Source organism: Suncus etruscus, chromosome 16, assembly GCF_024139225.1.
Source record: "Suncus etruscus isolate mSunEtr1 chromosome 16, mSunEtr1.pri.cur, whole genome shotgun sequence".
NCBI lineage: Eukaryota > Metazoa > Chordata > Mammalia > Eulipotyphla > Soricidae > Suncus > Suncus etruscus.
This window is the reverse complement of record NC_064863.1, coordinates 30,484,063-30,501,827: the sequence shown is the minus strand read 5'-3', so window position 1 is coordinate 30,501,827 and position 17,765 is coordinate 30,484,063. Positions and strand designations below refer to the sequence as shown.

The 17,765-nt window shown below is 38.4% G+C and overlaps 1 protein-coding gene across 1 annotated transcript in view; it reads left to right on the top strand.

Annotated features, from left to right (window-relative positions):
• Nucleotides 1-17,455, top strand: part of ARAP2 (ArfGAP with RhoGAP domain, ankyrin repeat and PH domain 2) — a 179,195-nt gene extending 161,740 nt beyond the window's left edge. The window contains exons 31-32 of the mRNA XM_049790095.1: nucleotides 13,512-13,646; nucleotides 16,616-17,455. Coding sequence (XP_049646052.1) covers nucleotides 13,512-13,646; nucleotides 16,616-16,999 — 519 coding nt within the window. The 3' untranslated portion in view covers nucleotides 17,000-17,455. The remainder of the gene's footprint in view (nucleotides 1-13,511; nucleotides 13,647-16,615) is intronic.
• Nucleotides 17,456-17,765: the final 310 nt, after the last annotated feature.

Here is a 17,765-nt window from a genome sequence, read left to right as displayed (position 1 = left end):
GGGAAATGAAGGAGAAAAAGAAGTTGAAACACTCCACCAGTACCAAAAGAAGTGTCAAATATCCAGTGAGGACTCCAGCTATAACGATAAGCACCACAAAAAAAACATATAAAAAACCAAAACAAAACAAAACAAACAAAAAACAAACACAAACAAAAAACACGCCGTGGTCTTGAAATAAGAAAGATGGCGTAGCACATAACGAAAGAAAAGAAAGGAAGAGAAAAAAAAATAAGAATAATTGGGGACAACAATTTCAATAATCACATCCAAACTGAGAAATCGACCAAAATAGCTAGGTAAATAAAAATAATAATAACAATAATAAATGAAGGTAAGATATATATAAATAACCAAGGTTTTGTGTTTTTTGTATTTTTTTCCCTCCTGCCCTGGCACAGTAAATATTGGGGTCATTCGAAAAGGAATTCACTTGCCCTATGAGATATGGGGTTTCTCCGTCCTTGGAGTATACTGTCATGGGATCAGCTCTAGTCTTTGCTCAGGATCATTACTCTCCCGGTTGTGTTTTTTTTTTTTTTTTTTTTTTTTTTTTTTGGTGTGTGGAAGGCTTCTGCTCTGTCCAGTGTGATACAGTCAGAGCTCTGTGTTTAGAGGTCTCAGTATCTGCACATATCCTGAGGTGGGACTTATGGTGAAGTCAGTCTTTGTGAATCTAGAGGTTCTGTTGCCTCAGTGCCATTTTAATCCATCTTCTGTGGTTGGTGATCTTGGTCTTTGCGCTGAACCTAGGAAGGCATCTAGGATAGCGTCTTTCTTTGTTCTTCCAGAAGCCCCTTTCCGTTACAATTGTCTCTGCCGGAACTTTGGAACTGGGGATCATGTTTATTGTGCAGGTCTTAGTTCAAACCCTAGACTAGGGCTTTTATGTTGGTCCCAAGATGTATACGGTCTGGTCGTGGTTCTAGCAGCCAGTCATCTGTAAATCACGATCTTGGCTTTTGTATCTACCAAAGGGTGCCACGTCTTCTGGTTTTGTCTTGTCGTTAGCTGGTAAGGTAGGCTAAACTGTTCTAAGGTCAAGTTGTTCACATTTTCCTCATTGTCGGGATATCATTAGAGCTGGCCCTTGTTGTTGACCCTGCAGTATTAAGGCTGTCCCAGATGGAGTTTGTTTCTTGCAGCTGTTGTGAAGAGCTGTGCCATTTCTATGTCTGGGATCCAGGGTTCAAGGCTGGATGGATGATATCTAATCACCTGAGGTCTAAGTTGATTCCACATGACATATTTTCAAGGTTGGAGATATCCCTGTATTGTAAACAACTATGAGTTCCTATCTCTAGTAGATAAGAGCTCTTTTTTTTTTTTTTAAATATGTAAGATTTCCCCTTTATTTAGTGTGCCTTTGCAGGGGGAAGTGGTGCTCCATTATATGTCGGAGTATTTGGGGTGGACAAAGTGGATAACAGAAATAGGTCACATACCCAAAAACGATTAAAAAAAAAAAAAAGGAAATAAAAGTGTATGTGCCCACAAATGTATATGTAGGGCAAACATTTAAATAAATAAATAAATTTAAAAAAAAAAGAAATAAAATGAGTTAGCGAAGTTTTTAAAGGACCAAAGTGGTGCAAAAGACTACTTTGCATTTGGGGGAGAACAGGTAAAGAGGTGGTGTATTACAGGTCTTATGCCTATGTTGGAAGTACAGTTTTCCATTGTCTTTTGGATTTTACTTGTGGTGTGTGGGCTCCCAGGCATCTTCCAATCACACCCCCTGACCCTCTTCAGATTGGTAAAAATTTGCAGCAGGGAGGTCTTGGAAGAGTTCTTGCATAGGGGATACTATTGGACCTAAGTCCGGTTTCAAGAAACAGTCCACGTTAGGGGGAGTTGGTAGGGAGGGTCTCGCAGCATGAGTCCACAGGGGAGTTGGCTGTCTTTTCTTGCAGGAGACGAGGTGTGGGTTCGGCTGGGTGTCCCCTCGCCTGGGTGCTGGGTACTGGTTCATTGGGTAGGAGGTCGATCTTGATGCCTAAAAGATTAAGGACTGAGGGTGGAGAGTTATAATATGGTGGGAGATCTGGATGGGATTGAGGGGTGAAGGGATAGTTGAATTTCTGGGGGGGAGAAAGGGGAAGGTATATGGGAGGGGTATGAAGGCAGAGAAAAGAGAAAATACCGTAGAAAGAAAGGGAGAAGAGAAAGGGAAAAAAGTAAAGAGAAGAATAGAAGAGAAAAAGAAAAGAGAAAAAAAAAGTAGAGAGAAGAAAGGAGAGAATAGCAAGGGAATGCTGGTTTGGTTGAATGTGTTCGATGACTAGAGCCTGTAGTTTAGGTCTGTACATCGCAGGTACTGCTTTGGTGGTCTGACTGGTCACGTGCTTCGATTCCTAAAAGAAGGTTTAACCTAGAGATAAAGTGTATGTTAAAGAGTTTTCTCGTGGCCATCTCATAGTGCAAGCAAGGTATGGTATCTCGTGTGGTATCCCGAGTTGCCATCTTAGTTTGTCCGCCCTTTGTATCTAAGGGCGCCTGTGGACAGAAAAGCTGAGAGGTTATTTTTAAAATATAGTAAGGTAAAGGGATTAAAACGTAGTGTTATGGTATGTTGCCATTGCATTACGTGATTTCCCACGGTGTTCTATACTTGTGTTCCTGTTTACGATCTCTAAGGGATTATTGTGGGCCTTGGTTGTAGGAGTCTGGTTACATACCTGTAACTCTCTTGTGCAGTCAAGAATTTGCATTGTTCCTTTTTCATGTATTTTGGGCACTGCTCCCACGTATATGTTGACTATTACAGTGTTCGGAGTTTCTACCCTGTTAAACCCTGTTATATGATTGTTAGGTATTAGTTGTGTATAAAATATATGTTCTAGGTGTTTCAGAATAGTGCTACCATTCTGTGTTTATCTTTTGTCTTCTGGCTTACTTCGTTTAACATAACATGATCTAGGTCCATCCACGTTGCTGCAAAGTCTGTGATTGTATCATTTCTAACTGCCATGTAATATTCCATTGTGTATATGTACCACATCTTAATGATCCATTCATCTGTTGTTGGATACCTAGGTTGGTTCCAAGATTTGGCTATTATACTGAGTGCTGCGATAAATAGTGGGGTGCATACGTATTTTGGAATGAATGTCCTTCCATCTTGGGGGTATATGCCTAGGAGAGCAATTGCTGGGTCAAATGGCAGCTCAATTCTGAGTTCTTTGAGCACTCTCCAGACTTTCCTCCATAGGTGTTGGACTAGGGGGCATTCCCACCAGCAGTGGATGAGAGTTCCTTTCATACCACATCCCCGCCAACAAAGGTTGTTTCCATTATTTTTGATGTGGGCCATTCTCACTGGTGTAAGGTGGTATCTCATTGTTGTCTTGATTTGGATCTCCCTGATGATGAGTGAAGGTGAGCATGTTTTCATGTGTTTGTTGGCCATCCTTCTGTCTTCCTCAGAGAAGTGTCTATTCATTTCATCTCCCCATTTTTTTATAGCTTTGTTTGGTTTTGGGGGGCTCAGATTTCTGAGTGCTTTGTATGTTCTAGATATCAGCCCTTTATCTGATATGTCGAGTGAAAAGATTTTTTCCCATTCTGTTAGCTGTCTTCTTGCGTTAAGCAGGGTTTCTTTTGCCATGCAGAAGCTTTTTAGTTTGATGTAGTCCCGTTTGTTTATATTTGATGCTAACGTTCTTGCCATTGGTGCTCCATTCTCAAAGACCTTTTTGATATATAGGTCTTCGAGTGTTCTGCCTATTTTATTCTCGATAAACTTTATGGATTCGGTCTGATTTCAAGGTCTTTGATCCATTTTGAGTTGATTTTTGTATAAGGAGTAAGGTATGGGTTGATTTTCACTTTCGTACATGTGGTTTTCCAGTTGTACCAACACCATTTGTTGAATAGGCTTTCTTTGTTCCATTTCATATTCTTGCCTCTTTTATCAAATATTAGTTGGCTATATATCTGGGGGTTTATGTCTGGGAATTCTGTTCTGACCCACTGGTCTGAGGTCCTGTCTCTGTTCCAGTACCATGCTGTTTTGATTACTATGGCTTTATAGTATAGTTTCAAGTTAGGTAAGGAGATGCCTCCCAGCTTCTTGTTTTTCAGTATTTGTTTGGCTATCCTGGGTCTTTTGTGGTTCCAGATGAATTTTGTGAATGATTGTTCTAATTCTTTAAAGAATTGTGTCTGGATTTGGATAGGGATTGCATTAAATCTATATAGGAGTTTGGGTAGGATAGTCATTTTGATTATGTTAATTCTACCTATCCATGAGCATGGGATGTTCTTCCATTTCTTTAGATCGTCTTCAATTTCTTTCTGAAGTGTTTTGAAGTTTCCCTGGTATAGGTCTTTCACTTCTCTTGTAAGGTTGATTCCTAGATACTTGATGTTTTTTGATACTATCTTAAATGGAATTGTATTTTTAATCTCTCTCTCCTCAACTTCATTGTTTGTATATAGAAACGCTACTGTCTTTTGTGTATTGACTTTGTAACCAGCCACTTTGCTGTATTGGTTAATTGTTTCTAGGAGTTTTACTGTGGACTCTTTAGGGTTTTCGATGTATATCATCATATCGTCGGCAAAAAGAGATAGCTTGTGTTCCTCTTTCCCAATTTGAATTCCTTTGATTTCCTTCTCTTGTCGGATTGCTATTGCTAGGACTTCTAAGGTTATATTGAATAAAAGTGGAGAGAGTGGACAGCCTTGCCTAGTTCCTGATCTTAGTGGGAATGCTTCTAGTTTCTCACCATTGAGTATAATGTTGGCTGTAGGCTTTTCATAGATAGCTGTAACTATCTTGAGGAAGGTTCCTTCTAACCCTATTTTGCTGAGTGTCTTTAACATGAAAGGATGTTGGATTTTGTCAAATGCCTTCTCTGCATCGATTGATATGATCATGTGTTTTTTGTCTTTCATGTTGTTGATGTGGTGTATAATGTTGATTGATTTGCGTATGTTGAACCAACCTTGCATTCCTGGGATGAATCCCACTTGATCGTGATGTATGATCTTTTTGATGAAGTGCTGGATTCGGTTTGCTAATATTTTATTGAGTATCTTTGCATCTATGTTCATTAGTGAGATTGGTCTGTAGTTTTCTTTTTTGGTAGTGTCTTTGCCTTCTTTGGGAATGAGTGTGATATTAGCCTCATAAAAGGAGTTGGGGAGGATTCCTGTTTTTTCTATGGTTTGGAAGAGCCTATGGAAAAGTGGTAGTAACTCTTCTTGAAATGTTTGATAGAATTCACCTGTAAATCCATCTGGGCCTGGGCTTTTGTTCTTAGGGAGTTTTTTAATTACGTCTTCAATTTCCTCTGAGGTGATTGGTCTGTTTAGGCTTTCTAGATCTTCCTTTTCCAGTCTTGGAAGAGGGTGTTTGTCTAAGAATCTGTCGATTTCTACTGGGTTCTCTAGCCTAGTTGAGTATAGTTGTTCATAGTATGATCTCATGATATGTTGTATTTCTTGGGGTTCTGTTGTAATCTCTCCCCTTTCATTTGTGATCCTGTTGATTTGGGTGTTTTCCCTCTTTTTTTTGGTGAGTTTTGCCAATGGTTTGTCTATCTTGTTTATTTTTTCGAAAAACCAACTCCTGGTCTCATTGATTTTTTGTATTGTTTTCTTGGTTTCGATGTTGTTTATTTCTGCTCTGGTTTTTATTATTTCTTGCCTTCTGGTTGTGGTTGGATTTCTCTGTTGCTGTTGTTCCAATTCTTTGAGGTGATCTTTTAAACTGTTGGTTTTGTTATTTTCCTGTTTCTTGACATAGGCCTCTATTGCTATGAGTTTCCCCCTAATTACTGCTTTTGCTGTGTCCCATAAATTTTGACATGTTGTCTCTTCATTGTCATTTGTCTCAAGGAATCTTTTTATTTCCTCCTTGAGTTGTTCTTTGATCCAGCTGTTGTTGAGCAGGATGTTGTTTAATCTCCAGGTACTAGTTTTCCTCCATTGCTTCTTCTTGACATCAATTTTAACCTCTGTTGCATAGTGATCTGAAAGGGTACTTCTTATGATCCTTACCTTTGTGGTCTTATATAGGTTGGCTTTGTATCCTAATACGTGGTCTATTCTGGAGAAGGTTCCATGTGGGCTTGAGAAGAATGTGTATTCTGCTTTCTGGGGGTGGAGGGCTCTATATAAGTCTATTAGCCCTAAATCTTCTAATTTTTCATTCAAAGCTCTTATTTCTTTGCTATTTTTCTGTTTGGTGGATCTGTCCAGTGGTGATAGTGGAGTATTGAGGTCCCCTGCTATTATCACATTTCCCTTCATGTGTTTCTCCAGGTTTGCCAGTAGTTGCTTCACATATTTTGCTGACTCTACATTAGGTGCATAGATATTGACCAGGGTGAGTGTTTCTTGATCTAATGTTCCCCTGATCAGTAAGTAGTGACCCTCTTTGTCTCTGATCACTTTCTTGAGGTTGAATGCAATTTGGTCTGATATAAGAATGGCTGTCCCTGCTCTTTTTTGTTTTCCATTGGCCTGAATAATTAATTTCCATCCTTTTATTCTAAGCCTGTGCTTGTCCTGCATCTGTAGGTGTGTTTCTTGCAGACAGCAGAAGTCCGGTTTATTTTTCCTAATCCAGTTCTCTACTATGTGTCTTTTAATTGGAGAGTTTAGTCCGTTAACATTTAGGGAGATTATTGAGAGAGAGGATTGTTGTGTAGTTGTGTTGTGTAGGGTGGTTTTTGTTACAATCGGGGGTTTGGATTGTGTAAATCGTCTTTGAGTAAGTCGTTTAGGATCGGTTTTGTTTGCACAAATAGTTCAAATTCGTTCTTGTTTGAGAATGTTTTTAGTCTATCCTCCCATATGAATGTAAGTTTTGCTGGGTATTGGACCCTAGGTTGGAAATTTCTTTCATTCAGTCGTTTAAATATGTCATTCCACTGTCTTCTTGCTTGAATTATTTCAAATGGGAGATCTGGTTTGATTCTTATGTCCCTACCTTGGTACTTGAGGTTTCTTTTCTTCCTTATTGCTTTAAGGAGTTCTTCTTTCTCTTTGTTTTTTGCCAATTGGATTACCATGTGTCTTGGTGTTTGTTTATTAGGGTCTATCTTATTGGGAACTCTTTTTATTTCCTGTATTGGCATTGCAGTTTCCTTCCAGAGGGTGGGGAAGTTCTCCGCTATTATCTCTCTAACTACTTGTTCTTCCCCTTTCCCTACTTCCTCCCCTTCCGGTATACCCACAATTCTTAGGTTGTTTCTTTTATCCTTGTTCATTAGATACTGGACCTTTCCTTCCAGTGCTTTGCCTTTTATTTCTTTGTTGGTTTCTTGATCATTTTTTGTTTGCAGTTTTCCTTCGAGTTCTTCAATGTGTTTCTCCAATTCTGTGTTTCTGCTTGTAAGGCTTGTTACTTTGTCTTTTAATTCCTTCACTTCTTTTTGTATGGAATCTCTCATGTTCTTTAACATTTCTTCTTTAATTTGGCTGATTTGTTCATCCATAGATTTCTTATACTCGATAGCTAGGGTTTCTCTCATTCCTTTTATTAATTCTTGCATTTCCTTCCTCTTGGCTGCTTTTAGGTCTTCATCGCGTGGATCTGTGCGTTTTGGTGGGCTTGGAAGCTTGCAAGGGTTTGTCACCATATCTCCAGATATTAGTGATCTCCTTGATTTACGCATATTTCTTTGTATTTAATGGTGTGTTTTAGAGTGCTGTGCTTCTAATTTTCACCTGTTTTGATCCCCTGTGGTGTGGGAGTGGGTTCCCTCCCTGAGGGTGGTTCTAGAGGGACTTTTGGGTGAACTCGCTGAGGTTTGGATCCTCCTGTACTCTTTATGTGGCCTGGTTAGTTGTTTTCCCCTTTTGTTGGCAGCTAGTACTGGCCCTTTCCTGACCACAGTGGTGGGGGGCACTGTTTCTCCTCTCCTTTTTCTCCTCTCCTCTACTACTTGGAAGTCAGTCTTCCTCTTTATTCCTGTCAGCAGGTGTAGTTCCGCTCCTGGCCACACTGGTTGCGGGCGCTGTTGAGCCTGACTCTCTGTTTCCTCCCTTATCTGGGGGTCAATAAAGCTCTGCTCCTCCGAGTTACCGCGGAGGAAATTCCCCCAGTCAAGCCCTCCCGGTAGCTGCTCTCAGCCCTAGGGGGGGGGGGGTCTCAGGTCCACTCTGGGGCTCGGGGCTAGGTTGCTCTAGGTTACCTAAAGGTCCAGGGGGCAGGCCCAAGCTCACCCAGTTTTTTCGTCCCACCTGTCCCAGCTGGGCAGGTGACTCCGGCCCACTAGGTACTAGGGAATGTCCTCCCCTGTCTACGCTCGGGTCAGGTGGGGTGAACTCTGGGGCCTGGAAGTTGAGGCAACGGGTGGTGTGGTCTGTGTGCCAACAAGCTGGCCTCTGCAGTCTATGGGGGGGGTCGCGCGCAAGGTGGCTGGCGGCTGCGGGGTCGTCCACGTGTGAGCGCCCTAGGAGAGTGCACTCACCCTGGACGCCGGGGGTCCCCACTCCCCGGTTGGAGCGGCTCCGGCCTCTGCAGTCTATGGGGGGGGTCGCGCGCAAGGTGGCTGGCGGCTGCGGGGTCGTCCACGTGTGAGCGCCCTAGGAGAGTGCACTCACCCTGGACGCCGGGGGTCCCTACTCTCTCGCATGGATTTGATTTTTAAAGCAGTTGTTAATTACTATATTACAGGCATACTATCATCAATACTTAGTGATCTATAATAATCCACATTTACCCAATTGTTCATTTTCAAGACTGCTTTTTTCACTAGCCCAGTAACTCCTTAGCCTAGCTGAGCTATCCTACTTCAAGACAAAAAAGGAAGAGAAATAGCTTAACTCCCTTGTCATCCCACCAAAGTACCCTTTGACTATTTTCTTAGAATAGCCTGCTGATCCCTTCTTTTTCTTTTCTTTTCTTTTCTTTTCTTTTCTTTTCTTTTCTTTTCTTTTCTTTTCTTTTTTTCTTTTATTTTCTTTTCTTTCTTTTCTTTTCTTTTCTTTTCCTTTCTTTTCTTTTCTTTTCCTTTCTTTTCTTTTCTTTTCTTTTCTTTTCTTTTCTTTTCTTTTCTTTTCTTTTCTTTTCTTTTCGAGGGCAGGTCATACCCAGCAGTGCTCAGGGGATATTCCTGGTTCTACACTCAGAAATCACTCCTGGCAGGCTCGGGGGACCATATCGGGGGACCAAGATTTGAACCACCATCCTTCTGCATGCAAGGCAAATGCCTTGCCTCCAAGCTGTTTCTCCAGCCTCCCCCTTCTTTTTCTTAAGTCTCTCACTTCCTTTGCATTTTCAGAAATGGAGAAAGGAACCTACATGTCTGTAATATTTACTGCATGCTAAAGACTTCAGATACGTTTTGAAACCCAGACATGATTTTCCTTCTAGGTGAGAGAATAAAGTTAACAAAATTTCATCATTTTCTTAGAGCCATATTTAGTTTTGTGATTTAAACCCAGGGATGCCAGAGACTAATACATATATTCAACTCTCCATTTAGTCTCTCTAGAAGCAACTCACATTTTCTGAGAAGGGTTAAAGAGACCCATTAATAGTATTTTATTTTCTCTCCTAACCCTGTCTGACTGAATTCCCATTAATGCTTCCCACAAGAGCATTGAAATTCTCTGATAACGATTAAGTTGCCACTCTTTATTACGAAGGATGTACTCCCTGTTTTCTCTTATAAGTGAGAAGTTAATTCACCCCAAAATTTAATCCTTATTTGTTTTGAAAACTATTTTCTCTGTTCATTTTATTAACCTTTCCAGTGGTTAATAAATACTGCTCTTCTAGGCCTAGTTACTTATTAGACTGCCTGGGAATAGATTTGCAAAAAAAAAAAAAGACTAGTTGCTAACTTTTGTAGTGACTCCTTTAAATTTTCCATAGTCGAACTCTACTTTAAAAGACTGCATTTATGGGGCTGGAGTGGTGGCGCAAGCCATAAGGCCTTGTGCGGGCTAGCCCAAGACAGACCGTGGTTAGATCCCCTGGCATCCCATATGGTCCCCCAAGCCAGGAATTATTTCTGAACACATAGCCAGGAGTGACCCCTGAGCATCACCGGGTGTGGCCCAAAAACCAAAGAAGGAAATAAAAAGACCTCATTTATTATTGATTATTTATTATGATTATCTTAGTATAATGGAAAGATTCAAGAATTGTTCTGTATCTATATTGGATGCAAAAAAAATGGTATTTTTGTTGTAGATAAAGTCCATATATTCTGCAATGGGTAAACAAAGTATAGCTAACTTAATCTCATAGCCATATTAATTATTCCTTCCTCAGCCATTTTCCTATTGTCATGGTCCTAGAGACCCAATCTACTTATTTTCCTCAGTGCATTCTATTTGATATAGGTTGGGGGAGTTAAGATAAATATAAAGGCCTTTTGAAGCCTAGGAGATACCACAATAGTTACTTCACTGCCCAACCTGCACCCAGTCTAGTTTGATTCCTAGTATCACATTAATAGCCCTCCGAGCATCTCCAGAAGTAGACCTGGAAGCCTCTAATACTGCAGGGTGTGTGGTCCTGAGCTCTGAGCTCTACAAAAGTGGCTCAGGTATCCCCAGCCATAGGGTTTTTGGAGCATCACATCCTTGGCCGTTACACTGAACTACCCACCCAATTTGCTGAGAATTGCTGTTGAGGCCTGTAGACCCCTGAGTGCTACCTGGAAACCTGCATCCCCCCAAAAAGACTTTTATGGATTTATGGAATTCATGGTTCATTTCCTTAGACAGTAATAAAATAGTGAACATTAGTTACACTGGAAGTCCCTCACAGAGCTCTTTCTGGGACCTATATGTGTATAATAATATAATACTTTTTATATATAAATATATAATATATCCATATATTATATGTGTGTATATAAATATATATATAATATAACAATATTATATATGTATATATATACATATATATACATATATATATATATATATAATTGGTGCCACTGCCAGCCATACTAAAGTTGAAACGAGGGCACTGCAGTACAAACCATGTGCTGTGTCAACATCCCCAGTCCCTATATAGAATACTCTGAATATTCTGCATCCTCCTCAAGGTCCTTTTCTTTTTTGAATTTTTAAATTGAAAATCTGTGCTTAACAGTACTATTAATAATGGTTTCTCCTTCACATAATTCCAGTACCATCACCACTGTCTTGCCTCCTGCAACCCTTGCAGACTTTACCTTCACTTTCAGACCAATTCAACCTTCAGTCTGTGGAAATACTTTGTAGCTCTATTTTAGCATCCCACTTCTAATTTAACTTGGTTAGTATAATTAGATTTTTTTATGTCAGTCTCTCATGCTTAAATAAAACTGCTATGAAGGGTGGACTTAAGTAGTTTTATTAGATGTGTGTTCTTTTGTGCACACAGAATCCAGTGCCTTTGGCCAATTATTTGTTTAGTATTTCTCAAATTTTAAAAGATGAAAACCAAGTAATCTAATAAAATTTCAAATAGTTACTGTGTGTGATGATAAAATAAGCAAAGGTGCTAAGGTGTGAAAAATGTTGAGATCAGTTCATAGGGATTGTTTTGCTGAGTAGCTGCAGATGTTCTTAAGACTGAATAAATTTCAGAAATTCAAGAGTGGGAGCAATCAAAGAGAAAGACCAGCAATGTCATAAGCCTTGGTCAGAATTTAGGTTATTATTTGAAAATCCTGAAGAACAATGTGACACGGATGTAAGATAGAAGGAATATAGGACAGGTGATATCCCAATTTTGGTGCTTGAGAAACAAAAAGTAATTAGCTGATTTATACTTATATAGTAATTATAATTACACTGATGAGACTACACTGGAGAAAAATCGAAATGCAGCAGAAAGAACAGCTTATGTGGAAGAAAATGAGAGCCCAGACTAAGGTGGAAACAGTGAATTTGCTGTAGCATACTTACAGAATATTATAGCATTCTGCAGGGGGTGGATCAGGAGAAAGAGAGAATGAGAGATCATACATAAAAAAACAATCCTATAATCTTACCAACTTTAAATTTCAGGAATAAAAGAATTATAATGCATGGAGTTTCAATATGTCTTTAAGATGGGGAAGTGTATCCTTTACACATATGCTGATGTAGGTAGTCCAGAATCTAGAGGAAAAATCAAAACAGGAGTGGCCCAGAGCTGGTAGAAAGCAATCTTAAGTAAATGTTTATTTGCCCTCATATTCTTATAGTTATTCTTATTCAAATTTGTTTTACAAGGTACACAGTTAGAAGTGCTCACTACTTCTGTCTGAGCTCCTAAATCACTCCTAACAAAGCTTGGGGGATCATGGAATGGTGGGGATTCAACCCAAGTTTACTACAGGCCAAGCAAGCACCTACTTCCTTACTATCTTTATGGCCCATTTTTCAGATTTTGGATTATATATTCTGGTCTTGGGATATAGATATGACTAGACAAAAGTTATTTGTAATCAGAGTGGAAATACTGATTAGAAGAGGACTTAGGACTTTTGATGTGTAATACGAAAATTTAATTAATTAAGTAACTTAAATTTAGCATTCATCGCCATCAGAGAGGTGGAAATTTTAGTGGTATAGTACTAGAATAAAAGCTGGGGAATAATTTATACTATCCTTCAGAGAAAAAGATAGGATAGTGGAAATAAAAAAGATTAAGCCCCCTGAAAGAACTTCCGGGCTTACATAAGTGCATTCATTGAATTTTAGTTGAAATTGAATATAAAACAATTTTGTTCTTTCAGTTATATCTGTAAGATTTTTGTTTTATGTTTAGTATTTTTAGCTCAGATTGTTATTTTAAAATGTTTTTCCAATTTCTGGAAAATATAACTACCTGAAGAATAGAAGAATTTCTTAAATATTTTATATACATATCTTAAGGTCGTATCACTCAAGAGCTTGTATTTGTACCTGTGCATATTTCTCCCAACCAAAAATCAACTTTTCTTTAACCATCTATAACTGTTCAGTGGACCAGAAGTTGTAGTCAATAATTTGAAAACAAATGTGCCACTCTCTCTGTTGCACAGTGATTTTTAATATAAATGTCCAGGTCTAAGGTTATATTTCTTTAGAATTAAATTAGAGGAAAAAAAGTAATATGTTTCAAAAGGCCATAAAATAGGCTAAATTTTTGTTATCCAGGTCTCAGATTGATCCTGTGTATATTAAAATTAAATTATTTTTACACTGAAGTTATTACTAGAGAAGGGAGAAAATGAATGTAGAGTGATTTTGATTGCAGAACCTAGAAACAGACATGTGTATTATATTTCCTTCTGCAAGGATGTTTTCTGGTTTCCTTAAATATCCCCCCTTTTAGTTTGATTAGTAAAGAAGGCATATATTTGAAACTTAGAGATTGAACTGAGACCTCAAAGCTCAGTTCATTTTAGAGTTTTATATCCTCCAGCTATGCTGTCACCAGTCAACATCTTCATTATACATGACATTCTCATAGAAAGCAGATCATTTGATTTGGATAATAGAAAAGGAGCCGAGTGACTATGTAATGTGATGGGCTACATAATAAAACTGCACACCAACAGCAAGAAATTGTGTTTCCACAGCATGAGAACGATATATGGCCACCAGCTGGAAAGGAACGGAAACGCTCAATAACTAAAAATCCTAAAATTGGAGGTTTGCCTCTAATTCCCATTCAGCTTGAGAAAAATGTAAATCAAGCCCGGAGAAATATAGAGGTAGGTCAGGATTTTATACCAATTGTTTGCTATGTCTCCATGTGATTTGGGTGCATTAATTAATTTATTGGCTTCAAAAGCAGTGACAATCACTTCGAAAGAATAGTGACATTTCACATCTATCATGGGAATTTTATGGATCATGGTATTCCACTCTCTCTTAAGCACTATATCTATAGGAGTTCTGGTGATGAAAGGGTTCTAACAGACAGTCCCAGCCCATGGCTGAATATGTCTGGATCCATGGTAACTAGACCTTCTAATAACAAAATCAAATTACAGTTGCTTGGGAATTGATGGTGTGTCTTGATCAATTTAATTGCATGATAACCCCTGAGCATCAATAAAGATTTGGCATCTTCTAAAAAAGTAGCTATTTGTCTTCTCAGCTTGAGGGGTAGAGGAAAACAAATTTGAATCAATCTTGAAATCCAGGTCAAGACAGGAGGAGATGGGCTGTTTACACTCAGAATTCATTAGACCCATTGGGACTTGGGTATGTTTCATTGCTGTAATTGAATTCCCCAAAGGAAAAAATATATATAAAAGATATTGTTAAATTTTCTTTAAGACTAGGATTGGGATTAAGGTGCTTGAACCTCTTGCTTTCTAAACAAATAAACTTAAAGGTTTAAGCATTGTTAATCTCATGTTCAATTTTTATGGTTTCCATATATGTCTTTTTTTGTTGGACTCACTATATTACTTTTTCCTTGAAAAAGTTGCTTAATCTGTTGCTTAATCCTAACATATAATTAGTCTAACCAGTAATATCTGACGTACATTAAGTGAATTAATCAAATATACACAATATATTGTATTCTTGTGCTCAGAGCATGTTGATAATTTATTAGGACCAAAATACAACAAGCATATCAAGTAGAGAATTGGGATAATAACTGAATATAGATGAGCTACTTTTATATCTGAAATCTAGGTTTTAAAATACCCTCATGAAATACTGCTGATTTCTTAAGGTAAATTTTATGTAATATAATTTTGTAAAAAAAATGTAATTTTATGTAATGTAATCTGGTTAAAATAATGTTAATATCTGTGGTTTTTATATATGACGTTAATGTACCTTCCCCACCACCAAACTACCAAAGAGATAAACCTTTTTCTATAAGTTTGGTAAACATAGTGATGTGATGATGATTCAAAAAATTTGCCTAAATATTTTTGAAGTATCCCAGTATTGAATAACCATTGAAAGTCTTAAAGTGGGGGGCCCGGAGAGATAGCGTGAAGGTAAGGTGTTTTGCCTTTCATGCAGAAGGACAGTGATTTGAATCCTGGCATCCCATATTGTCCCCAGTGACTGCCAGGAGCGATTTCTGAGAAAAGAGCTGGGAATAACCCCTGAGTGCTGCCGGTGTGACTCAAAAACAAACAAACAAAAAAGTCTTAAAGTATTAAAATGAAAATGAAAAAAATGTTTATTTGCCAATAACATTAACCCATTAAATACAATAAGTGAGCATATTCAAAAACTGCTTTTCAAATACGTTGTTGGGACATGTCTTGCTCTCAGAAGGTTTATTAAAATAGGCATAAAGAATCTTCATCTAAGTAGCAAAATTTTCCTAGATAAAATGACTTCTTAAGTTGAATAAATGAAGAAAGAAGCTGTTTGCCAAAGAAACCAAACACAGAGGGAAACAGTGCTTATGAGAGTGCAACTGTGATAGAACCTGTGGCCTTTCTACTTTCTCCCTGTGAAATCTTCTTTACCTCCTTTCTGTGCTCAGCTTCTTAGTGTAAACATGCAGAAATGATAAAGGTGCCCACCTCATAGTGTTGTTGTATGGATTGAATATAATCTATGAAACATTAGAATAATGCCTAATGCTTACTGTGCCAGAATAATGAGGAACTTGAAAGGCATGATGGATAGATCACTAGTTTATGAAATTGCCATTCCTCTTAAGAATTTTTTTTGTAAAAAATATTTTTGTAAAACAAAAATAATGCATTTGAAGCAGAAAAGAGTGACCTAGATTGTCACTTATCAAACAACTCTTCAGTCTCACTCCTGGACCACAGTTTGATGAGGGAGAAATTTTGAAGCATTGTGGTTTCAGACAAGCCAGCCCAGGATCCCATTTCAGATTCTTGCTTATTAGAATGAAATTATGAAAACTGTTTATTTTTGAAGTTTCTTTTTCTTTCTTTCTTTCTTGCTCTGAAAAACACCAGATATATTACCCCCCCCAAAAAAAGTAGATTTTTCTGCAGGAATAATTCTCAGCTGGACTGTAGAAAAAGTACTAAAGAACACACCTAGTATGTAGGTATAAGGCCCTGAGTTCCATTTCTGGGACTTAGTGTCTCCCGAACATCACTTTTGGGGAATCCTGATTTAAAAGAAAAAGTACTCCTTAGAAACCTTATTTTTAATTTAAATAGTAAGGAGGGGGGGTGTTGGGATCCATACCCAGTGGTCCACAGGGATTGTCCAGGATTCTTGCTCAGAAGTCACTCCTAACAGTGCTAGGTCCCTCCAAAGCGTTGGCCTCATCTAAAGCAGGCACCTTTCCCCTATATGGACCTCTCTGAATCCAGCATCCTTAGCTGCTGGAGTATTTTTTGAACTGTGAAAAGTAGTCAAGAGCTGAGCATGTTTCTCTGGCCATCTCCATGCTAAGGATTCACCATTATAGAAACTATGTTAAGAACGTGTGGCACAACCAGACAAGAGTGAATTGGATGAGGCGAGCTCTTCAGGAAACACTATTTGAAATAAACTGTATGACTGACCTAAAGTTACATGCTTTGTATGGTCTCCATTGTAGTTGACAAGGTAGCTCTAAGTTTAGGACAGTCCTGGTATGTCAAAGTTATACATTAAGTCATCAACATGCTATAAGAAGCATCAACCTCTATGTGAAATACGTTGTGTTTTTTTTTCTTAGACTTTCATTGTGCCAAATCTTGTTTTCCTGTGAGATATTTCATTTTATTTTTAGAGTGCCAGAGCAGAACTCGAAAGGCTGCAGCTGAGAGAGAAGCATGATCAAGAGTTTGGGGACCACACCTTGAAAGAGAGAGCCTCCCTCGTGGCCCACTGCCTGGAGCACAAGGATGAAAAACTCCGAACTCGAACCCGAAAACCTCGGAGTTTCAACTGTCTGGAGGACTCAGAAGCTGAGGCCCTGCAGGGGCAGCCAAAAGGCCTTAAAAATCTCAAGACATTGAGGAAGGCTGAAGAGAAGAATAACAGAGCTGCTTTGGACTCTGACCATAAGTTACCATCCAAGGTCATCGAAGAACTCAGTGCAGTTTTGCAGAGGTCTAGGACCCTGCCAAAGGAATTACAGGGTGAGCAGATCTTGCAGAAAGAAGTCAAATGAATGTGGAGTACTAAGTGTATGTACAAACAAGAAATCAAACTTTAATTAATTTATGGTTTTATTGGTTCGTCTGACTAAACCTACACATTTAAAGAGCCTCTAACGCTATGTATGTATATATGTGAATAGAGTAAGCTTTATTTTGATCTGAATGCCGCCTGTACAGTTCATTTGTATTAACCTTGTATAAAATGAGACCAAGTTACTCTAAGGGGCCAATATTTTAAAGTAATTGCCTGAGTGGTGTAATTTAGAGCGAGGACTCTCAAACTGTACTGTATTGTTTAAAATGCTCTGGTGAAGCTATATGTAACACATTTTGCACTTTGGGAAGAAACCTTGTATATTGTTACCATGTGATTTTTTTTCTGTTTGTTTTGTTTTTTTTTTTCTTGGTTTACATGCAGCCCACCTTAAGGAAAAGTAAAGAATGCAAGCTGAAAAGGGATTGGTGAATGTGACTATCTAATGAATGATCCTGGAGTTTTATAGAGAAATTAGGGAAGAACAAATCTTGAAAACAAAGTCCATGAATCTTGAAAGCCAATATTTATTCTCGTTCAGTGTTACCTAGAACTTATGACCTAGTGCTGAGAAAAAAAAAAGGCCTACTAAGTGTTTTTACAGAGGTAATACAATGGAATCCTTTATGTATGCTGTTAGTGAACTTATCCTGTAGACACATGCACGGAATGATAATGTGTTGGATGTGGCAGAGGTCATTTGCACTGTCTCTGTAAACAAGCACCTTTTAAAAAAATGTTTT